Here is a 24,409-nt window from a genome sequence, read left to right as displayed (position 1 = left end):
GCAACAACCAGTAGACTTTGGTGTTTGTGGTCTATCATATGTAGGGCATGTGGATTTTAATGTGTATAGTAAAATGTTATTGTGGTATTTTTACCCTTCCATCATAAGACACATGCCTTTTAAGTGTGTTTAGTGCACTTACCTGGAATTGTTCCATTAATAAATCCACTAATGTGAACATGACTCATCCCTTTCTGACTTTGGATCTGCTGGCTATATTTAATAAATGTCAAAGTCAATGAAATGCAACACTGATGACAATCAAAGCATTGCCTTTCTTGGCTAAATTGTTCCTCTCCACTAGTCTTTGCACCACCTCAAACTTCTGAGTGCAGTGCACACTCCTCCCCGTCTCCACTCTGGCAAAGATTGCTTTTGTTTGAAAGCGAATACGGTTCCTCAGCGGGGTCCAAACACCAAATTAGAGCCTCACTTCACACGCTGTACCTTCTTACATCAGGTTCTTCATTCTAGCTCGGTCAGTGTGAACAGACATGGTCAGTGCTCCTGCTGTTGCTTTTCTGCTTTTGTATCAATATTGTTTGCCTGTTTTGGTTTACATGTGAATTGGATATTACTGTGCTGTGTATGTCTTCATCTAGTCTCATCGTAAATTCCACGCGCCACGCCACGGACACCTGGGCTTTCTTCGCAAGCGCAGCAAGAAGCACAGGGGCAGAGTGCGAACGTGGCCGAAAGATGACCCCAGCCAACCCGTGCATCTCACTGCCTTCCTGGGCTACAAGGCAGGCATGACCCACACCTTAAGAGAGGTGCACCGTGTTGGCCTCAGTATGTACAGTTGCATGCTGTCAGGTTCAAACTCCTGTGACACAAACATTTAAATACAGAAGAGACAGACAACAATATTCAAAGTTACTCGCAGTGTGGAGAGTGAAACAACATACCAAGTGACATGCCGCTTCACTCTGAGTATGCAGTTCACATTGCTCTCTTTTTATTCTCTTTCGGGGGTCCCTACTACATAGTCGTGCAACTCTAAGGGGGGGAGAAGGCAGTTGCATGAGCTGTATTTGTTTGTCTATGTGTGCATATGTATGTGAGAGTAATTACTTTTATTGTTTTATGAGTTCTTATCTTGAGTCGCTGTTGGCGACCCTGCAGATGAGGCCACGGTGAGGCAGCATTTAGCCACTATGGCCCCCACCTGTGGAACAGCCTGCCGGAGAGCCTCAGGACTGCGGAGACTGTTGATATTTAAAAAAAAAAAAAAGATTGAAGACACACCTTTTTAATCAGGCTTTTAAATAATATTTTAAAACTTTTTTTATGTTTTTATCTTTTTAGTCCTATTTTATGCTCTTAGTCTTCAGCTTTTAACTCCAGTGTTTCCTCAGGGGGTGGTCCGCCACACTGGGGGCTGTGTCGGGTCTGCTGAGGGGGTGCCATCCTTGGGTCCCTTCGACCCGGCCGGCTGAGGGTTCCTCCCTTTAATGTGGGGGTCCACCCATCTGTCGGAGTCGGGGGGCCCGGGTGCTGGTACCTCGATGGCACGACCTGCGGCTCCTCCCAGTGTGGACGGCTCCAAAGGTGGCGTTTGCTTGATCCTCAGTGCCATGCCATGTCTCCCTACTGTGTGTGATTGTGTGTGTGTGTGTGTGTGTGTGTGTGTCTAGTATGGAGGGTGGGAAGGAGGGGCTTTCTTTTGTTTCTTTGTTTTTTTTCCTTTTAATTGTGGTAATTGTTTTAATTCTGTAAAGCACTTAGTGTTGCATGTCTTTGCAGGAAAAGTGCTATACAAATAAAGTTGATTTGATTTGATTTGATTTGATCCAGGCACCTCCAGGACCTGGGAGTCGCTGGTGGTCACGGGAACATTCCTTCTTCAGCACATTCAAACACTTTCTATTTTCTAAGCAAATGGATATAATTGTTATAACTAACGCTATATTCATTGTATCTACATTTTATTCTAACAAATGCATGCATCAATATGCACACGTGAATATACTAGGAATCTCACACAGCGTCAACACACAGCCATTATTGTCTAAATAGATGAATACAGAATATACCATTACCATTTTCAGTGGGTAATACATATTCTTTGCTATAGAAGCTGTACATAGACAACTTTACCCAATCATTTCCCCATTAACCCCACAGAGCAATCAAAGCGAGAGCAAGTGGAGGCAGTTACCATCATTGAGACCCCCCCGCTCATAGTGGTGGGACTGGTGGGCTACATCGACACCGTATGGGGCTTGCGTGCCCTGAAGACCATCTTCGCTGAGCATCTGAGTGACGAGTGCAAGCGCAGATTCTACAAAAACTGGTGAAACACGTGTGTGTGTGTGTGTGACCTGAAATTTAGCCGAGGGACGCTTTTTGTTTACTTTGTATATGTTTCAGGCACAAGAGCAGTAAGAAGGCTTTCACTAAATCCTGTAAAAAGTGGCAGGATGAGAGCGGAAAGAAAGAACTGGACAAGGATTTTGCTCTGATGAAAAAGTATTGTTCAGTCATTCGGGTTATTGTTCACTCTCAGGTATGATGGTGTTTCCTATCATGTTTAGAACTTTATAAAAGGGCAACATTCACCTGACCACATGTAAGAGTATAGGATGTCACCTCCTTAATCTCACAGCTGTTTTGTGCTTACAACTCTGGCCTCATGGAGCTGTTTCAAATGACAGTTTAAAAATAATTTTTAGGGCAGAACCTGGCCCTCTCCCCCCCAAGACTTTGCCTTTATTTTGGCAGCAAACAAGATGAGGGTCAGCCAAAGACCACTCCATAACATTGTGTGAAGGCTTCAGCTTGGTAACACGATCAATATGCACTTTTAGGAAATGATGTGGTCGCCTGCTTGTGTAACTAAACATGATGTGTCCTACATCGACTACATCGGTTTTATGCTCACGCTTTCAGATGCGATTGCTGCCCATAAAGCAGAAAAAGGCTCACATCATGGAGGTGCAGTTAAACGGCGGGAGCATCTCGGACAAGGTCGATTGGGCGAGGGAGAGACTGGAGCAAGCTGTGCCCGTCTCGTCCGTCTTCCACCAGGATGACATGATTGACATCATCGGGGTTACAAAGGGTCGTGGCTTTAAAGGTCGGAATACTCCCGAGAAACATTCAGTACATACTGTATGAGTACAAAAGCAGTATAACGTGTTGATAGGTGTGACAAGTCGCTGGCACACGAAGAAGCTCCCGAGGAAGACCCACAAAGGTCTACGGAAGGTGGCGTGCATCGGAGCGTGGCATCCTGCTCGTGTGGGCTTCACCATAGCTCGAGCTGGTCAGAAGGGCTACCATCATCGTACTGAGATCAACAAGAAGGTCTATTTTGTACCCATAACTTGTCTCAATAATGTTGGAATGGGTTATCTTAAAGTTTCATGTCCTCAGATCTATCGCATTGGCAAAGGTGTTCACATCCATGAGGGAAAGGTGATCCGGAATAACGCCTCCACTAGCTATGACACCAGTGAGAAGACCATTACCCCCATGGTATTGTCACACTTTGGACACTCCTGTAAATATAATAATTGTCTCATCGACAATTAGCAGGATAGCGTTCCATTGCAGTACTGAACATATACAGTAAAGTCTTGTTATATCGATATTCTCGGGAGTCGGAAAAAATACCAATATAACCGGACTATCCATATATCCGATCCTGCGCCGAACTGCATTAAAAGTGGGCAATAATGCACTCGACATTGTTCTATACCAGGGGTCAGCAACCCGCGGCTCCAGAGTCGCATGTGGCTCTTCAGCCTCTTTCTTGTGGCTCCCTTTGCAATGCTTGAATATTTTTTTTAACACCCGAGTGAAGAAAATGCACGTCTTTGTAATAAGTTTTAAAAATTCCAACTTTGTGTGAGTCCATGAATGCATCCTGACTGAGTTCTGACTCACGAGGGTGAGCAGACAGGATGCTATTCAGTTCTCTCTCTCAGAGGTAAACATGTAGGAAAATACTTTATAAATACTTTTCATACTTTCCCAGAGCTATTTGACAATTCTAAAAAATAAATTAGAGATCATCTAAAAACAGCGGCATTAAAACTTCAGGTATCAAGTAAGTTTACAGTAATTTACACATATTTATGTAAGTTTATATATAATATAATACTAGCAAGAGTACTCCAACTCATTTTTTCTTATCTGAACTATTTTGATACCCCCAAATTCCCTCCAATTTTGTTTTAAACATACTATGTTTTACGGCTCCAGGCTATTTTTCTTTAGTGAGCAAGGGGGTGAAATGGCTCTTTTCATAATAAAGGTTGCCGACCCCTGTTCTATACTATAGAACAATGTCGAGCAGCTTAAATCAATCTTTGCTTAAGGATTTCAATACCAAAAAAAAACACGGCGAACGGCTGCTTCCAGTCAACTTTATTTTTCACACTTCCACCACCAGAGCACAGCACACACACCGATTCCCGCACTTCCTGGTTCACAGGTCATGCTCAACCCGCCCCACATAGCTGGCCAAACACATGCCACGAACGCCAGCATGTACATATGAAAAACAGTGATTATTGCAAGCGATAAAGAGATATCTGAATACAACACAATTAAATACATGTATTTGTACGCTTGTGTCTTCATTGGAATAGGTGTGTATGCTATGTCAGTTGGTTCTTCTGTTGCAGGCATGTGTTTGGCCAGCTATGTGGGGCGGGTTGAGCATGACCTGTGAACCAGGCAGTGCGGGAATCGGTGTGTGTGCTGCGCTCTGGTGGTGGAAGTGTGAAAAATAAAGTTGACTGGAAGCAGCCGTTCGCCGTGTTCTTTTTTGGTATTGAAATCCTTAAGCAAAGATTGATTTAAGCTGCTTTTGTATCGATATAAGCAGACCAAATTGGCTGGCGGGAGATGAAAAGGGCATCGTAGTAACCGGATTATCATAATAACCGTGTATCGTACTAACGGAACTAATTATATCATAAAAGACTAGAAATTTGCCGGGAAATGAAAATAGTATTGTAATAAGTAGTAATTCGTTATAACTGATATCGATATAACGAGACTTTACTGTATGTACTTCAGGGTAACCGTGCAACCGTGCAACAGCAGGGGCAACCCACAGCTTGCGTTGACTAGCTTTTTAGCGTCCTGTGTAGTGGATGTGGAGTATCACTTTTATTGTACATGTTGCTCTGAAACCAATCCTTGTTTACTTGTGCAGGGAGGCTTCCCGCATTATGGTGATGTAAATAATGATTATGTTATGGTGAAAGGCTGCGTGGTCGGCGCCAAGAAACGTGTCCTTACACTCAGGAAGGTAAAGTACAGGTTTATCGTCAGGACATTCGTAATAACTCTTGAGATATTTCAACTTGCTGTTTTCTTAAAGTCTTTGCATGTGCAAACGTCCTGCAAGTGGACGGAAGCCATCGAGCTCAAGTTCATTGATACCACGTCCAAGTTTGGTCACGGTCGCTTCCAGACTGCGCTGGAGAAAAGAGCATTTATGGTTTTATTGCACAGCACAATTGTTGTGTTAATGTAATGGCACCGCTATGCCTCAGATGACTGACCCCCGACCTCTTTGTCTTTCCTGTAGGGCCCACAAAAAAAGGACATCCTGAAGACGATGCCACAGCCACTGTTAGAGACTTAAATGGGGCTTTTTTTTTAAGAGACAAAGCAAAACGTTCACGGAGTAAAGTGTTTCTCACTAAAAAAAGCTTTTTCAAGAAATGTTTATTGGAAAAAAAAGTATGTCCAATATTGGCTTTTTTGCCGAAAACCAATATGCTAATAATGTCCAACTCGCAATTCCCGATACTGATTATCACACAGTTAATAATTATCAGTTTTCATGATCAGGGAAAAAAAATCACTGCGTTTTTATGCTGATATCGGGCCAATAATTATCGGTACTGATAATTATCGGATATCCCTAAAAAAGGCATCAATACATATTCAATGTTTTTTGCATTGTATTTTAAATTACTGTGGCAAAATTTAAAGAAAATTTCCATGGGAATTACTGGTTATTTGTAGAGAACGTTATTTTAATTCAACACTTTTGTCGTCAAGTGAATTTTAGGTAGGTAGTAAGCAATAGTTTTACAGTATTTGTGTACATAGTATTTATAACATTTGTAGTAATACTCTTTATCTCTGGTTATTTGTATAGACAACTTTACAGTTATTTCTACTTGCAGTTACATTTTATTTATACAAAGCAATTTGTGTAAATTCCCTCCAAAATTTCCAGTTAATTCCATTCTAACAATGAAACATGTACATTTTGTGTACTTTTCATTATTTGAAAAAACCTTGGAAAAAAAGAATCGGACAAATTACATGCTTTTTATTGGACAATATTCAAGATTTTTTTCATCTGAACATCCTATGGAAATTTACCACAAAGTTCCTGCCCTTCTTCAAATGTCTTACAGTTAGCATCAGTCTTGAGGCTCCATGGAGGCTTGACGGGAGCGGTGGGAAAACAGTTCAGCTGCGGGTGGGTTGTCAGGACCGGAAGCCATCAGGGGGACATATAAATCATCCATGTTGGGCATGACCAATACTTTCTGTTGTGGACAATCAAGACTTTTATGATGATCAAGTTGGGTTGAATTTTTAAATATGTTGCTATTAAGGGAGTGATGCTTCATACTGACCTGGAACTCGCACTTGAGTTTTTTGTCGATCCACTCTGTGACTTGAGTGAAGGTGACTTCTCTCTCTCCAAACATTGGACACACACGAAGGTCTAATTTAGGAGGCACCTGGAAACTATACCTGAAGATAAAGATAAAGATAAATGAAATGTGTATTTATTCTGTGCAGCATTTAAGTTTGTTTTTGCCTGCATTTGTTTTGTGTTCAAATGATTTGGATGAAATTTGAAGTAATTGTAGGAAATGGAATTCCACCCTCGGCCATCTCTGTGTGGAGTTTGCATGTTCTCCCCGTGCATGAGTGGGTTTTCTCCGGGTACTCCGGTTTCCTCCCACATTCCAAAAACATGCTAGGTTAATTGGTGACTCCAAATTGTCCATAGGTATGAATGTGAGTGTGAATGGTTGTTTGTCTATATGTGCCCTGTGATTGGCTGGCGACCAGTCCAGGGTGTACCCCGCCTCTCGCCCGAAGACAGCTGGGATAGGCTCCAGCACCCCCGCGACCCTCGTGAGGAAAAAGCGGTAGAAAATGAATGAATGAATCAATGTAGGAAATGGGATAGAAAAACTCCACAATAAAACAGGTCAGAGCACTTGGGGCTTAGCGGTACATTGCGCTATCATGCTATGTATGTATGCATGTTAACTATTTGCAAATGTTTTGCTATTTTCATGGGTAGACACACTTGTAACCAGCACTATCATACTAGGGTCTTAGCATGCAAACATTAGCATGTTAGCAGTGCAAAGCATGATATTAGCATAGTAGCATTTTTAGCCATTTTCATGGGTAGAAACTTAGGCTGACTTAGCACTATCATACTAGGTGTTAGCATTGGCATTTTCATAGACACGATTATGGTAGGTGTTAGCACTGCTAGCAGGCTAACATGAGCATTCTAGCATTTTATACAATTTTCATGAATGACACTTGGCGCTATCTTGCTAGGTGTTAACAAGCTAACATAATTATACAGTGTTATCATGCGAGGAGTTAGCATGCTAAAATAATTGTGCATGCTAACACTAACATTTTTACCATTTTCGGAGTTAGCGCTATTATGCTAGGTGTTAGCACTGCTAGCAGGCTAACATGAGCATTCTAGCATTTTATGCAATTTTTGATGAATGACACTTGGCGCTATCTTGCTGGGTGTTAGCATGCTAACATAATTATACAGTGCTATCATGCGAGGAGTTAGCATGCTAAAATATTTGTGCACGCTAACATAAACATTTTTACCATTTTCAGAGTTAGTGCTATTATGCTAGGTGTTAGCATGCTAATGTTAGCATTCTTTTAAGTCAATCAAACCCTTCCAGTATATGTTAATGGTCAAGGAATCTAAATATGCAAATTTAATAAATGTAGGACTAATATATATATATATGATGTAAGTCACAATATGGGGGGAACTATGGTGCTTGGTGGAGGTCTAGTTATTAATACCATAGTCTGTCTGTAGGGGGTGGTGGGATGTTGATAGCAAGAGTTCCACTGAGTTCCACTACTTCAACGCTGAGCATCAGAGGCACATTGGACACCTCGGCTATCTTCTTCCGGATGTACTCGTTCTCCGTGGCCTTCTGGAAGTATCTGGACTTTGCAATCTTGTCCACAAATTTCAGGATCTTCCTCCCCGTGCTGGCACCGGTACTCCTGGGGGAAAAAAATAAGGTAAAACAGACATATTGTTTTGTTTATTGAAATGGAAGTCTGTTTTACATACATGTCCTGTGCAACCACTGGGGTCTTGTCTCCCACAGACCCTTTTGTCTCAGGGGGAGGGGAGTCCTCTTCATCGGACGAGCCCACACTGGACGACTCTTCATCGCTATCAGCCAGTGTAGACAGTCTACGCTTTGAGCTTGAGCCCCTGTTGGATCACATTCAAGTAGTCACCTCCACATCACTTGATCACCACTATAAATATCCACTTAAGTAGTTACCCTTCTTGTTGGGCCTGTGGAAAGGTTTGAGACTCTTCTGGGTCCCCTTTACCCAGCTTACACAGGTTCATCTTAGTTTGCAGGGTCATTTGAAAGCAGCCGGTGTACACCAGCTCCACCTCCAGCCACAGACCTGTGAATAATATACACTCAATTGATATTTCATGAGGTAACTGTACTCTTAATTAAATCCCACAGCTATAATACTAACATGCATGATTTTGGAATGTGGGAGGAAACCGGATTATGCGGAGAAAACCCACACAGAGATGCACAAATGAAGATTTGAACCCCAAAGTCCTGGCATGCTAACCAGTCGGCCACAGTGCAGCCTCACAAAAATCAACTATAGCACTAAACATAACATGTAAGTTACTTCAAAATGCCCGCAAGGTATGCTGGGTAGTCCAGCTGCAAAAACAATATGAACTATGAATAAATAAAAACACATTATTTTCTTTTAATGGTTGTATTGTTTTCAAAAAGATTATTTTATTGATCTAAGTATATCCTATTTATGTACCTCTGCGGTCCAGTGTAGGTTTTGAGATGCTGAGGATCCGAGGAAGGCAGGTGCCCATGTCCAGGTCAACTAGCATCAGCTCACTCATGAAATACGGTAACTTCAGTGACACAAAACAAGATCCAATCATGTAAATCACATTTATGTACCACCTGAAACAATTTTTTTGCTTGAAATTTTTTTTTTGAACAATTTGGATTGACCTTTTCTTCCTCAAGAAGGCTGGTCTTAATTAAGGGTTCAACATGGGACTGTGTATGACACCTGATATTTAGCCTATCTTGTCTGTATTTAACACTCCTTCCCAACCTTGATCTTGCTGAGTTTCTTCTGAATCTTCTGAGCCACCAGATCGGTCCAATACTGATCCTGGAGACAGTTAAAGAAGATCCTTCCTATCAAAGAGTTCAACCAGACAGATTGGCCCTCAGGTGCTGGATATGGTCTTGGCCCAGAGTCCGCACTTGACTCTGCTGCATTCACTTCATTGTCGACCTGCAGCAAACAAGTCCCAGAGAGGTAGTGTGTGAAAACAAGTTTCTGAGTTTCTTCAATTCAGATTTCAAGCAATATTTTCAGAAAAAATATTTAGTTGGCGCAAAACACTATGTATTAAGTTAGCTTAAGATGCATTTGCTTGTTGTCCTTTGTGACGCTTCAGAAAGCAGCATCCTCAACAAGGGAGGACGGACTTACGTTACCTGTCCAGCCAGTAGCTCATGAGCTACGTAGCTCCTAACCACTTTTAAAGTAGCTATCCAAAGGGTTTATTCATTTATTATCAACTCCTATACCGACAAAATTACAAAGTGGGGTTCGGCAGTAATCCAGAAGTCCTCGAGAGTGCTTGGGAGTGTGACCAATCACAGTGGAGTGGGTGTGCCCGAAGGAGGGTCATGGTGGAATAATTTAAAACAGACGGTTTGAAATCCAAAGAAATGCAGCTGGAATAGGTGCAGATTCTGGAAGATCTAGAAAGCTTTCTGTGAGGGTTATTGTGTGTAGCTGCTGTCATCTGATATAAACTGTAGTGACAACAATCAACAATGCATCATGTACACTGACCCTTTGGTCGGCTGTGGGGTTTCCTTTGTCATTAAGGTCTGGGTCGGTTGCAGGATTAGAACCCTCAACAAGGTATGTCATGTATGCGTTGTAGTCCAGCGGCTTTTTAGTGGCAGCTTTCTCCGGTTCTGGAAGGTCCTGAAGCTCCTTTTTGCAGTCGTTAGCAGCATCTCCTCCTTGTGGTGTGTCTGGAACAAAGAGGAATGGTCCAACACTGAAGAACGTATTCCAAATTTCAGTTGGCTGGACCCCCCTGGGGGGAACATGGAGCTTTCATTTTAATTTAATACAGTGTTTTAGTGTGCCTAACAGGTGGAGGAGATGCTAGAAGAGTGTAGGTTTGCCCTGGAAAGGAGAGGAATGAAGATTTGCCGAAGTATATGTATATGACGGATATGTGTGTGAATGAGAGGGACTCAAGTGGAAGAGTGAGGTTCCAGGTACCAGAGCTACAGAAGTAGCTAAGTAGTTAAGTAAATGGAAGATTGTGAAAAGGAGGTGAAGAAGTGTGTGCAGACATGATGGAACGGGTGGAGAAAAGTGTCAGGAATGAAAGGAAAGGTATACAAAACTGTGGTGAGACCAGCCATATTGTTTTGGTCAATGTGGTCCTCAGTGCCACTGAGGAAAAGACAGGAAGCAGAGCTGGAGGTAGCAGAGATGAGGATGCGGAGGTTCTCATTGGGAGTGATCAGGATGGATAGGATCAGGAGTACATCAGAGGGACATTACATGTTAGAGGCCTTGGAGATAAAGTCAGAGAGGCCAGACTCACTCAATACCAGACATTTTTCAAAATTCAACCCCTTCAGTGCCAGAAATTTTAGACAATTTTGACTGGTTTTTCAAGGTTGTGTTCTGTGGCTGTATAGATATGGAACCTAGAAAAAGAGACATTAGACTTGCATCTTTCATCAGGAAAAAAACATTTGTTTCTACCTTTTTCCATTCTGTAGTAGAATAGCATTAGAACATTGGTAAGTTTCAGGAAAATATCAGTTTCCAACAAAAACAAATTTGAACAGATATATTTCAAGCAACAAGGATGCTGAGGTTCTCATTGGGAGCGACCAGGATGGATAGGATCAGGAAGGAGTACATCAGAGGGACACTACATGTTAGAGGCCTTGGAGATAAAGTCAGAGAGGCCAGACTGAGATGGTTGGGACATGTCCAGAGGAGAGATAGTGAATATATTGGTAGAAGGATGCTGCGTTTAGAGCTGCCAGGTAGGAGGCGTAGAGGAAGACCAAAGAGGAGGTTTATGGATGTAGTGAAGGAGGACATGAGGGTAGTTGGTGTGTGAGAGACTGATGCAGAATGGAGGCGCTTGATTTGCTGTGGCGACCCCCTGAAGGGAAAAGCGAAAGAGGTTTTAGTGTACCTAATAAAATTAGCCTTCACTTACTCTTGCTCTCTTCTACATTTGCACATATTTCGGCTGTCATCCTGGAAGCTGACTCAAAGCGCTGGAACCACTCCTGTTTCTCCCGCCCCGTGTTTGCAAACAGGTAGAGAGCGACAGGAAGCGCATTGTGCGCAGGGACGATCGCGGTTCCCTTTGCTCTTTCTTCCGCCTCCTGTCCTTCAAACACACTCTCCTCCCCCTCCGCTAGAGTGATGCAGATGGGGTACTTTTTATTCCATACCCTTTTTCGAGCCAAACCAGTTGGTACAAGTGTGACCTATGATAGAAGTCAACATGAGTGACATGACAAAAGTAGGATCGGTGTTAAGTGTAGAGAAACACATACCGTACAGTTGGCCAGCTGGTAAACGCATGAACGCGGAAATAAGCTCTCCTGCGGCGTCCCATCGAGCGTTTGTGGGTACGACAGGCACAGCTTGCTACTGTCCAGGCTTACGTAGACAGGATGTGCGGCAGACTGCTGGAAGGTCTCCAGGTTGTACACACACGTTTGAGTCATCCAGCCCTTTGGGGGAGAAATGAGGCCGTTTCATGGACAGTGTATTGACTCAAATATAAGACGTCCCAAAAGTTGTTGAAGTACTAACTTTAACAACCCATGAGCCACTTTTCTTAACTGCATCTCTCCGTGTCGCTTAAAAATATCGTCTTATACTGTATTTGGGTCAATGCGATATTTGGAGTAGCGTAACAGTGCTAGCGTTTGTGTTAGAATTTGTATCAAGTATTATATTACACAACTCAACTGTTTACCACGCCAATTTAAATTGTATGCTAGATATCACTATACCACATTTTATGGTACATAAAGTATAAATGAACCTTAAATTTAGGTTTTAACTTTGAAAAAAATGACTCAAATATAAGACGTCCCAAGACCCACTGTTGTGCAAAGCTGTTCAAGTACTAACTTTCTAACAACCCATGAGCCACTTTTCTTAAATGCATCTCTCCAGGTCGCTTAAAAATACCGTCTTATACTGTATTTGTATACTGTATACTGTCAATGCGATATTTGGAGTAGCGTAACAGTGCTAGCATTTGTGTTAGCATTTGTATCAATTATATTACACAACTCAACTGTTTACCACTCCAATTTAAATTGTAGGCGAGATATCACTATACAACATTTTATGGTACATAAAGTATAAATGAACGTTAAATTTAGGTTCTTACTAAGAAAAAATGACTCAAATATAAGACGTCCCAAGACCCACTGTTGTGCAAAGCTGTTCAAGTACTAACTTTAACAACCCATGAGCCACTTTTCTTAAATGCATCTCTCCAGGTCGCTTAAAAATACCGTCTTATACTGTATTTGGGTCAATGCAATATTTCGAGTAGCGTAACAGTGCTAGCGTTTTGTGTTAGCATTAGTATCAAGTATTATATTACACAACTCAACTGTTACACTCCAATTTAAATTGTAGGCCAAATATCACTATACAACATTTTATGGTACATAAAGTATAAATGAACCTTAAATTTAGGTTTTAGCTTTGAAAAGAATTTTCTAGCCACAGCGCCAGTTTGGAAATCCTGTTGCAAATGGCATGCTGCGTTTTTATTCCCAGTATTGTGTCATTCCAGGAAAAAACAGGAAAGGAAACCAGGAAGTAATCTACTACTGCAGCACATAAAGTTATTGTCATGTACTGCATCTTTCTCGTCAGAGTGAGCACAGCCGATTGCAGAAAATGCTGCTTACCGCATTGCATTGTAGAAACTGTTATTGAAAGATTAATGATTGGTAGTCACCCTATATTGCTTCATTAAGTAAATTCATGCAAAAAATGTTTTTACCTCAAGGGTTTCTGGATCTGTAATCTTCTCATTCAGTGGAGACCTGCTTCTGGGCCTGCCGTAGTGCGACTTCCCTCTTCCAATTGACCATTGTGCAGCTAGCATAAACACTATCACCAAGCCCAAAATGACCCCAAATGCGACCCCTACCAACACACCTGTCACATAGGAGGGAATGGGCATCATAAAAAAGCTATAAGCCGCAAGGCCCACTATGAAGAGCCATTGAATGGGTAAGGATACACCCGGAGCCGTGCCTCCAGATTGGGGGTGAATTCTGTGTTGTACGACTTTACAACTGTTCGGGTGCACCACCACTTTAATTGTGTCTCCATAGGTGTGGATCTCTAAGTGCGTGTCTCTGCTGTACCGCCGCTGTTCTGAAAAGGAGCTCCGTTGACGTCTTCTCAGAGAAGTATCACACACACCTCCATCATGTCTTCTCAGGCACTTAAGGTCTGTATTTTCTCTTCCTTCTATGCCTTGGGAGGACGGTGAGTCTCCCACAGCAGACATAGATTGACTACCGGAGCTTTCTTCCCCCACGGTCTGATTCATCATGCTACGAAACTCCTGCGAGGCCCTTAAGTACTCCTTCCATTGGTCCTCCATCATGGGGCTCCGATAGTTTGCAGAAAGTGATGTTTCCCCGCTATGTTGAAGGTGCACCTCTGAGCTTGGAGACCTACAGAGCATCGTTTTGCCTTTTTGTAAGGCTCCCTGCTTTGCAGTGGCGTCAGGGGAGGAGGATTTGACCAGGTTGTTGGGAAGAAAGGTGCCTGTAGAGGATGCTGATTGGTCAGCTGAAGAGCCAGGACAGGCTGGAGAGGAAGGCAGGAGTACAACAGGCTGTGGTTGCTGGCTTGGGCTAAGGTCCTCCAGAGGTTTGTCTTTGGAGAAGACCGCAGAAAGACCCTCCTCGTTGTCCATGTTTAAGATGAGTTTACTCTCTTCCATATTGGCCATGAAGTGGAAAATGGAATGCTGGTAAGACTGTTACGCTGAATAAAGTGAAGCAAACAGTAAAATGTCATGATACATAATTAAGTATTCTCAATGCCACTTTTAAAGAGCTAACGTTCCAGGTGAAGCTATACCGCTTATCCTCATTAGGGTCGCAGATTATGCTGGGGCCTATCTCAGCTGACTTTGGGCGAGAGGCAGGGTGCACGCTGGACTGGTCGCCAGCCAATCACAGGGCACATATAGACAAACAACCATTCACACTCACATTCCTGTCATTCTGATTTTGAAGCTCCTTGGGATAACTATTTAGTAATAATATGCTTTAGTTCTCCAAATATTTCAATTTTGCTCTTACTGCTTATTACTGCAGTTTTTCTGTTCTTTTGTATTATTATTTATAGTATTATTAGAATGTGCCGTGGGCCACTAAAAAAACAAACAGCCACAAGCCACAAATGGCCCCCGGGGCTACACTTTGGATAACCCTGCCTTAAGCAATCCATTTCTGGAGGGTTTATGATGGGGGACCCATTCCACCCTGAAACGGATTCAATTACATTTCTTTGATTTTTAAAAAAAATATTTTAAAAATAATAATTGTGCTGCACCTTGAACCTAATCTTGAATCCAATGCACGATGCACTGCATCCAATGCTGCACGGTGGTCGAGTTGCTTAGCGCGCAGGCCTCACAGCTAAGAGACCCGAGTTCAATTCCACCCTCGGCAATCTCTGTGTGGAGTTTGCATGTTCTCCCCGTGCATGCGTGGGTTTTCTCCGGGTACTTCGGTTTCCTCCCACATTCCAAAAACATGCTAGGTTAATTGGTGACTCCAAATTGTCCATAGGTATGAATGTGAGTGTGAATGGTTGTTTGTCTATATGTGCCCTGTGATTGGCTGGCGACCAGTCCAGGGTGTACCCCGCTTCTCGCCCGAAGACAGCTGGGATAGGCTCCAGCACCCCCGCGACCCTGTGAGGATAAGCGGTAGAAAATGAATGAATGAATAAATAATTGTCTAGTGTTCCAAGGGTTGGGTTCCACATTTAAGTACTGTATTTCCCCATTTTGGTACTATCCTCTTTTCCTTTATGAGGGTCATTATTTCCTAAAAAGAACTGCAAAATATAGAACACATTTCTTCAACTAAGTAGTCATACTTTTAGAAATACAATATAGTGGGCCCTTTTTGAACATAGCAGATTTATACCATATATTAAATACAATGTGATCATTCTATAGTCTAAACTAGTACTTTTCAACCTTTTGTTGCGCCAGGCAAGTTGTTTACATTGGGAAAATTTTTGCTGCACACCACGTGCATCACTAAGTCTATTGAAGGAACGAGACAATCAGCCACGTGTTGCCACACGGACGAATATAACATTGCTCTGCCGGTCTGCAACACCATGGACACTCGACAATGATATAATATTTAAAGAAAATGATTAATGTTAATTTGAAAAAAATTATATCGTCAGATTAAAGCATTAATATCACTGATGGCAGCACAAAGAACCAAGTTACATCATCCAATCACTTCGTTTGTTTTAGAATGTAGTCATTACAGAATATGTCACATATTGTAATAAAAAGTGGGGGGAATTATGCATCCACATTCCATCTATAAAATACCCGATTGTCGAGAGACACATCTCAAATGATTTGCTTGTCTACCCTTGATACTTTTTTATAACATTTTGGAAAAGAGTAATCCTCAATTCAGTCATTAATTCAGCAAAGCATAAAGTTATCTTGAAAAAAACTGACAAACTGAAACTGACAGATGTACTGAATAATAAGTGTTATTTATTTATTTACATTTTTCATCAAGATCCATGACGGTTGCAGAGATGGCTGCACTTACCTTGGCTGTACAGTTCTCCAGTCAGCAATAAGCAGTCGACAAATGCTGAGCGCATGATGACCCGTCCACTTTACCGCAAGCAACTAACAATGCGTCTCATTTCTTTGATTCTTCCTTTTTTCCTCGCACCAAAGTTAAGATGTAAGCAAGGCGCACGTCAGTTGCGTCTCTCCTGGTCGTCAGCACTCATCTCCTTTTTCCTTTAGTCGTCAACCCTTAACAGAATAATGTGATTATGGTGGACTGCTCCCATCAGACAGGACGCAACTCTTTAATCCAGATTATTCTTGCAGGGTTCAGAGGCCAAGAGTCGACTGTGCGACTTAACGTCATAACAGTTTAGTGCACACATGCATTTACATTAAACGGTGCGCCTCGTAGATTAATTAAAATAAATACAAATCAATCGGTCACAACATTGAATGCTTGCTGTAGAAATCGACCGACACCATATATTACTGATTTTTGTAAATACGAGTTTGACTTGGTTCCGGTCATTTGTTGTTTTATTTTGAAGGATGCGCTTTCAGACAGGAAGTTACTAACTATTGGATTGGAATGTTTGGTAATCGTTTACTTCTTGTCCAACTTGAATAAGACACAGGTGGAAATGTCTTTCTGTTCCTTCTTCGGACGAGAGGCTTTTGCGGACCATTTCAAACCAGGTGCCCTCACTATTACCTTAAACTTACTTGGTGTTCTTCCTTAATTTGTTGACATTTAGAACTCTTATAGCGGAGATAACTTGCTAGTTAAAGGGAGCTAGCTAGCTAAGCCACTGTTAGCCAACAGTTTTCTTAACAGGAAATAAAGGTTGCATGTCTGACATATCATATTATCTGACATACAGACGGGACAGAAAGTTTGTTTTGTTGGTGTTTTACTGTTTAAAATGTTGAACTTATGTAACCAATGTGTTCATTCATTATACAACCGTTGCAAAACACACGACAGATGCTCAAAACACAAAACTACAGTAGGAGTGGGCGATACCGCCAGGTCACTAGGGTGTGTACAAATACTGTAAATACAATAATACACTGGATACCGATGACGAAACTATTTATTGAAAATGTAAATTTCATTCACGAACTTGTTCGTGATTATTATCACAATTGAAAAAACAGGACAAAACATTTTAGGTAAGCTAAAAACACATATAAAAAATAAGAATTTGGTTGTATACTGTAAATACAACACAAAGATAATGTAACAATGTCACAAAATAAAACGCTAATCTAATTTTATTGTATACAGGTGTTTGAGCAAAATAACCCCCCCAAAGCCCTCTGTACAGTGACTTTATTTATTCCCTTAGTTTGTAAACAATAATATGAATATGTAATTACCAACAATATAACAATAACACACAGGGAGAACATGCAGACTCCACACAGATGTGTCCAGTGGCGATTCAAACCCATTGTGTGGCCAACATGCTAACCACAAGACCACCGTGCCCCATAACCTGTCAGTTGAATGGAAACTATAAGGACTTGTTAACATCACCTCATTCTCATTATATATTCATTCCTTCAGGGATTTACGCATGTGCCAAATGTGGCCACCAGCTATTCTCCAGCCGCTCCAAGTTTGAGCACTCATCTCCCTGGCCAGCCTTCACGGAGACCATCCACCAAGACAGCGTGTCCAAACATCAGGAGAGATCTGGAGCTTTCAAGGTCTAACTACTAGGATACCTATCCACTGTCATAGTCAAGCCATATAAGCGCTGGTACAAAACATGAATGGAATCTGGTGCAATGCAGGTGTCGTGTGGGAAGTGTGGAAATGGCCTCGGCCATGAGTTTGTCAACGACGGGCCTGCTAAAGGGTTGTCTCGCTTCTGAATATTCAGCAGCTCACTGAAGTTCGTCCCGAAAGGTACAACAGAACGGCAAACTTGTATCTGAATGCTGATAAATGCTGTTGCCAAGTCTAAAACTGACTATAAACATGTGTTACATAACAAAAGTGGTCTCTCTCCACAGATAAGGTTGATGGACAGTAAAGTGAGCCTTCAAGAGCAAGTGCTGTTACCCCTGTCGACGTTTCTCTATGCTGCTAAGTGGTGGACAATGAATGAAGTGCTCTGGAGGAAAAGCCCGTCATGGGAGCACCAGAGTTCTGATGGACAATGCTCACACTACACGGCAGCAACAGGAAAATAATACAAATACAAGATAACATAGGATGTATAATGGAGACTCTGGATAGTTACACTCCTCAACATTTTACAGTATCATTAGTTCACAGCTTTTACATTGGTTTCTCAGTAATTTATTGTCTTCAATTCCATAATTTAAACAATTTTTCATCCTTCTCAGGAATTAAAGTGTTCATATAATGCTGCTTGTTGTTCTAGAATACAGGCTATGTGAGAAAATAGTAAGAAGCAGCATGTATAGTAATATTTGTAAACATTTATTGGACCTCTCTTGATGAGAATATAAGATATCAACATTCATTCATTCATTTTCTACTGCTTTTTCCTCACGAGGGTCGCGGGGGTGCTGGAGCCTATCCCAGCTGTCTTCGGGCGAGAGGCGGGGTACACCCTGGACTGATCGCCAGCCAATCACAGGGCACATATAGACAAACAACCAATCACACTCACATTCATACCTATGGACAATTTGGAGTCACCAATTAACCTAGCATGTTTTTGGAATGTGGGAGGAAACCGGAGTACCCGGAGAAAACCCACGCGTGCACGGGGAGAACATGCAAACACCACACAGAGATGCCCGAGGGCGGAATTGGACCCTGGTCTCCTAGCTGTGAGGTCTGCGCACTAACCACTAGACCGCCGTGCCGCCCAGATATCAACATATTCTAGTTATCACAATACATACATGCAAAAAAATATTAAATAAATTTTAAAATAAAAATTCTGACTTTTTTTTTACTATACCCCTTTTTTAATGCGGTAAAAACCCCCACTCAACCTTATTTACCTTTTACGACCTCATTATGCTTTACGGCGTATGGTAGAAGTTGAGCCACAGCACCATCGTGTGGTGGCAGCGAGGTTTGGTTTTTCCGTAAATAGCTGCAGTCACTTGATCTGTTTTCCTTCAGTTCAAACTGGAAAATCAAATAAGAAGGAGAGTTGAAAAACGTATTTACGACATGGAAGAAACGGAAATGTCCTTTTGCCCATTCTCTGGTGGAGAAGAATACAAAAATCACTTCAAGCCAGGTGAGTCGTCATTACTGTGAACCATGTAACGTTCTGTTCTTGTCTCATGTGGTTTATATTTCCACTCACAGGTATATATGTGTGTGCAGAATGTGGGCATGAGCTGTTTTCCAGCATGTCAAAGTTTGAGCACTCTTCTCCTTGGCCAGCCTTCTCTGCAACAATCCACGAGAACAGCGTTACCAAACACCCTGAAGCATGGGGACCCATAAAGGTACACGACAGACCAAGAGAGTTATTTTCAGAAAACCGGTCGGTGAATCCAAATATTGTGGATTTAAATGTGTGTGCCAGGTGTCCTGTGGGAAATGTCACAGTGGACTAGGCCACGAGTTCCTGTATGATGGACCAAAAGAAGGCCTGTCACGCTTTTGAATATTCAGCAGCTCACTCAAGTTCATCCCTAATGGTTAGTCTGTGTAACTTCATCTTCAGTTCTACTCATAATCCTCATGGGTTGGCTGTCACCACAGAATAGTTGACATGGACATAAAGGTGAGCTGTAAGAGGCCCACTGCTGCTGAAAAAATGAGGAGCTCTAGGACAAAGCCTTGACGGACTCCTGGGCTTTGATGGGACTTGGCTGCACTGAGGCATGTATGAACACATTCAAATACGTGAAATTCACAGTACTTTGTATGCAGAAAAGTGGGTTTGTGATATAGCCATATGAGAATACACAATGGACAAAAGTATATGGACACCATTAAGACACCTGCAGGAATTGAACATTTGAGGTTGGACAACATTTGTCATCCCTGTCAACACTCCTATTTTAACCAGGAAACTTGTCTGTGTTGTCTTTGTACATCATTGATAAGGGTTCTTGTCCTTTTGCCATTGTGCAGCAACATGCAGTTGCACCATTTCACCAGCAGGTGGTGCTCCCCGACCTGTTTGCTTCATGCCTTGAAACACTCAATATTTTTAATTAGGAAAATTCACCGACATTCTTAACTGAGTCTTTTTGAACGAGCAGCCTGCATTAACTGGGATAAATGTGAGCACATGGAGCAATATTACTGACACTTTTTCCCCCTGAATAAATGCCATTATGCACCACAGCATATCCATCTGTGATTTTAAGAGGTCTCTAGTGTTCTTTTATCCCGCCAAAGTTTGCCAGGTGATGCAGCGGGCCTGCCTTTTTAGAACATTGGCTCTTGGTGGAATTCCAAACAAAGTGAGGCAATGTGGGCGCGAGTTCAAAAACTGAGAGCAGGTGTGGGGACACCTGTAGAGTATTACACCTCTCCGGTTTATTGCCGCATTGTTAAATTAACGATGAAAAGTAGTAGTAGTAGTAATGATAAAATACATATAATACATTTGGTAAATTATAGCATTTGACTGATGATTATCTTATTTCCCAGACGACATAAAGATGTACATTTATTGGAAATGTTACAACCCAATTTTCAAACGAAACTGACCTTTTAATAAGCTAAACAATCAGTGGTTGGCTTACAAAGACATACTGCAATGTACAAATGGTCCATAAAGGAATGACGCAATCCCAGGAGAGTGAAATCTTCTTTAACTGCCAAATGTCATCTTTTCACTTTTTGCGCCCAAGTCTGTAGTCGATTAAGAGTCGTCAGTTGATGGTCCCGGAGTACCATTTGCCTGGGAGCCCCATCTCATTCATCCACTAATACCTTCCTTGCCACTGATTAGATGTCTCTGTTGTGGTTCCTCTTTTAAAGTTGCCCCACACAGCTGGCACGCAGACCCCCACTGTCCTCAGGGGTGAGCAGTCTGGATGAGGTAGGGGACTTGGAGCAACAAAGCCAGCAGACAGAAATCCAGAATTGAACCAGATGTGAGAATGACATATGGGGGAGGAAAAGAGAAAAGGGAGGGGAGTAATTAACGTGCGCTATCTGCAGCCGAACACTCTTTTCTGGCTGGCATGGGCACAGCAGCTGCATCGCCAAGAGGAAGCAAACAGGAAGCAGGAAGTGGTAATCCTCTGATAGAAATCGGGAGGCAGACTTGGACTGTGACCACACTTTTTTTTTCTTCTTCTTCACTGATCTCTGAGGCTCATCCTGAATGTGAATCCGTAATTATGTCAAACCAGCGGAGCATTCCAGAGGCCCGAAGGCCGAGCCTGGAGCTTGCCACTGAACAATACACAGGACAGCTTGTTTTGATTGTAACATTTATGAGGTGGCTGCGTCAAAGCAGGCTTGTTTATGAGACACTGCTGCACCTGCTTCTGTTTTGAGCCGCGCAGAAACAAAAAACGTGTCCGCATGCCATGCCACGCCACGCCATCCAATTCATATGATCCCAAAACATCTTGTGGGCTCTGCCTGACAGAAGCTGATGCGGAGGATTAAAGCACCAGGAAGCCTCCCATATGAAGACTATGTGGTGAAAATGCCCTCCATATGTGTCCCGTCTCGGCATAATGAAGAAAAAGATAAATGAGGCTTTTATAAGATGGGATTTCTGCTCTGGATCAAAAGAGAAAGAGACTGAAGGCGCTCCAAGTTCTTGCATTTCGGTCGGGAGAACACATGCTTGGAAAAGAAGGCACTTGATCTCAAGAATGAATTCCACTTTTTCTTTGCCTTTTTCTTATGGACCAGAAGAAATTATGACAAAGTATGACGATAACCGTAGAGCCCTGAATACATATAAAACGGCACTATGTGACAGTAGTCCGCCCCTGTCACGTGAATTATGTGTCTTCAAACAGTATAGTTTATTTTAATTTCATTCATGTACACTAACGTTTTGTGATGGGACCAAATAATGGACTTTAAACAACAACTCAGCATGCATTGTCTTCCTCTTTAGAAGTTCTACTGTATTTCAAGGCCATGCTGGCCATTAGGTAGTTAGCAACAATATGCTCAATTGTTATGAAAAGTAGACTGATTTGCTAAAATAATACTTAAGATTACATTAAGATTTATTGTTAATGTATGTCCCCTATGCATGTCTTACAATATGACAATTTGTTTTAATGGTAAGTTATTAGTGGATGACTTTAACTGGATGATTTTGACATTGCAGTTAAAGGTTTTATGATGGTGACAGCTTGACCCTGGAACAGATCAAATCAGTTTCCTGTGGGAGGACCTTTTTAAGATTCAACAGTAGTTGAAGAAAAATCCAAGTGAAGGTCAGCAAATAAACATGATTTATGGGGCATACTAAGTGTATGTCTTGATGGGTTTGTAGTGGCACTGGTCTACAAGTAAAATGCTTCCGGAACAAAAATAGTGACATTTTTCTTGGTTTAGGTCACTGATAAAGAAGTGCAGATTGGCTATGGTCTCCAAGATACAGTATCTAGTTAAAATAGGGAATGTATTTGTAGTTTATCAGAATGTAAAGTGTGTCTACAAGCAAACAGTTCTACCAGAAAGCCAGAGTATTGTTATAAAATGAGTATTTATTAGCAGAAATCTGTCTCTATAAAGCAGATAATTATAAGCAGCTGGTGGCAAACCTGACATCCAACTTTATTGTCACTTTTTATCACACGATCACATTCCTCTTTCTGAACTCCAGCAGCTTCAACAACAAAAGGTAAAGCCCTTCTGAAAATGGACGACGTGCTATCAAGCGTCTCATACTATCACCTCGCTCATCTGTTTTCAGGGAACATCACCATCAGCACCCCCCTTTCCCCGAACAGACCGACAGCACAGCTCCACCTGTATGCGAGCTTCAAAGTGAGGTGTGGTGTACTGCTATTGTTCAGGTGGATCAGGGAGATGGGCTCTTGTTTTCAGGGCAGGACAAAAGTGGCTGATTGTGGGCCCCACATGCTACCTTTTATCCTACACTGATCACAGACTACACAAGGGCTCTTTTGGGGGCGAGCCTCACAAGGGGGGGGGGGGGGGGGTAGATAATCCAGAAAGAAAAGTTCTTCTATGTGCTTTTTGTTTAAAGTCTGACAGTAGTAAGAAGAAGAACAATCCCCTGCACTCAAAAAAACGACTCAAGCCCATCTTAAAGGTAACACATTTTTATATTATTAGTTCTGTGAAAATATATTACCTCCAGTAAAAACTAAAAAAAAATTAATAAGTTTGACTGGAGTAAATCTCATTTGGACCTGTAACACAAAAACAATGGGTCACACAAAAGAACAGACTCAAGCCCTTCTTAGAGGTAACACATTATTATATTGTTAGTCCAGTGAAAATGTATTACCTCAAATAAAACTCAATAAAAATTAAGAAGTGTGACTGAAGAGAATCTCATTTGGACCTGTAACACCATAATATTGTGTCGGGGCAAGACCACGCCCCTAAACACCTTGGCCATTCTCCCCCTACTTGTGCGAGCACCCGCGTCCGCCATTGTGGGACTCAGCAATTTTACAAAGTCAGCGTCGTTGGATCAGGGAAAAAACATTGTGTTTTGGGTAAGTATATTTTAGTATTGTGAAATGTTATCCTCAATTTGACATAAATCTAGAGGTTAGTTGTTGAGCAGGACAGTAAGTTAGAGTTGCCACCGCCATTGTTCTGACTATACTGTGTGCATGCTTGCTTCTTTTGGTTCGCTTTACAAACGTATTCAACCATTATTTAATTTAGAAGCGAAGTTCGTTGTCCAATAACTTTAATAAAAGGCAGTTATCCCTTCATCTTAACACTCGCGTTGCTACTTTGCTGCAAGTACGCCTCTCGCTTTCACGCCACGGCGACAAGCTACGGCAGGGCCTGTGGGCGCGCTTTTTGGCTGACGTATTGTGTATATTCAAACAACATGGCGTTGCAGTTTCGTGTACGGTGGACATGTTTTTATTATTAGCGGATCTACTCCGCTAAGAAGACTATGTGCATTCATGCATGTCGTGTGCATGTCATTGCTTACAGGCTTGCTGTGAACTTGCCCAGGCATATTTAGCCTGAGCTGACAAGTGTGTAGCGATGCTAAAATCTGACAATGCTAGCGCGCGAGTCCGTGCAGGGGACATCGGTAAAAATGCATTTCTTTCACAGGAAAAGAT

At 42.0% G+C, this 24,409-nt stretch overlaps 3 protein-coding genes and 1 pseudogene across 8 annotated transcripts; 3 read left to right on the top strand and 1 right to left on the bottom strand.

Moving 5' to 3' along the window:
* The first annotated feature begins 336 nt into the window (after nt 1–336).
* LOC131103111 (large ribosomal subunit protein uL3-like) lies at nt 337–6,737 on the top strand. The gene is made up of 10 exons (XM_058049058.2): nt 337–497; nt 603–792; nt 2,128–2,296; nt 2,374–2,509; nt 2,893–3,079; nt 3,149–3,309; nt 3,379–3,480; nt 5,171–5,266; nt 5,339–5,458; nt 5,549–6,737. Exons 1-10 carry the CDS (start codon nt 495–497, stop codon nt 5,603–5,605), a joined length of 1,221 nt encoding a protein of 406 aa, XP_057905041.2. The 5' UTR covers nt 337–494; the 3' UTR covers nt 5,606–6,737.
* Nucleotides 6,290–16,645, bottom strand: LOC131103085 (testis-expressed protein 2-like). Its single transcript, XM_058049012.2, has 12 exons — nt 16,224–16,645; nt 13,391–14,391; nt 11,913–12,092; nt 11,567–11,843; nt 10,159–10,346; nt 9,403–9,588; nt 9,094–9,193; nt 8,571–8,703; nt 8,351–8,497; nt 8,071–8,280; nt 6,618–6,738; nt 6,290–6,527 (listed from the first exon to the last, which is right to left on the bottom strand). Exons 2-12 carry the CDS (start codon nt 14,354–14,356, stop codon nt 6,399–6,401), a joined length of 2,637 nt encoding a protein of 878 aa, XP_057904995.2. The 5' UTR covers nt 14,357–14,391; nt 16,224–16,645; the 3' UTR covers nt 6,290–6,398.
* An 82-nt stretch (nt 16,646–16,727) lies between these two features.
* LOC131103108 (methionine-R-sulfoxide reductase B1-A-like) lies at nt 16,728–19,079 on the top strand. Of its 2 annotated transcripts, none has more exons than XM_058049055.2 (4): nt 16,728–16,888; nt 17,763–17,905; nt 17,993–18,107; nt 18,215–19,079. In XM_058049055.2, exons 1-4 carry the CDS (start codon nt 16,834–16,836, stop codon nt 18,232–18,234), a joined length of 333 nt encoding a protein of 110 aa, XP_057905038.2. In that variant the 5' UTR covers nt 16,728–16,833; the 3' UTR covers nt 18,235–19,079. The 2 variants fall into 2 exon arrangements, with proteins under 2 accessions (XP_057905038.2, XP_057905037.2); XM_058049054.2 differs by having other exon boundaries at nt 18,193–19,079.
* Nucleotides 19,080–19,171: 92 nt separating this feature from the next.
* LOC131103109 (methionine-R-sulfoxide reductase B1-A-like) lies at nt 19,172–23,184 on the top strand (annotated as a pseudogene). 4 transcript variants are annotated; one of them, XR_013629974.1, is made up of 6 exons: nt 19,172–19,425; nt 19,497–19,639; nt 19,720–19,834; nt 19,899–20,018; nt 22,453–22,561; nt 23,044–23,184. The product of XR_013629974.1 is annotated as a methionine-R-sulfoxide reductase B1-A-like, transcript variant X2 (transcript). The 4 variants fall into 4 exon arrangements; XR_009119548.2 differs by lacking the exons at nt 22,453–22,561; nt 23,044–23,184 and adding an exon at nt 21,132–22,057; XR_013629975.1 differs by lacking the exons at nt 22,453–22,561; nt 23,044–23,184 and adding an exon at nt 20,274–20,688.
* The last annotated feature ends 1,225 nt before the right edge of the window (nt 23,185–24,409 follow it).

This window comes from Doryrhamphus excisus, linkage group LG16 (genome assembly GCF_037039965.1).
Source record: "Doryrhamphus excisus strain RoL-2023G ecotype Guam linkage group LG16, RoL_Dexc_Guam_v1.1, whole genome shotgun sequence".
Lineage (NCBI taxonomy): Eukaryota > Metazoa > Chordata > Actinopteri > Syngnathiformes > Syngnathidae > Doryrhamphus > Doryrhamphus excisus.
The sequence above is the reverse complement of the archived record's forward strand: the minus strand, read 5'-3'. Positions and strand labels throughout refer to the sequence as shown.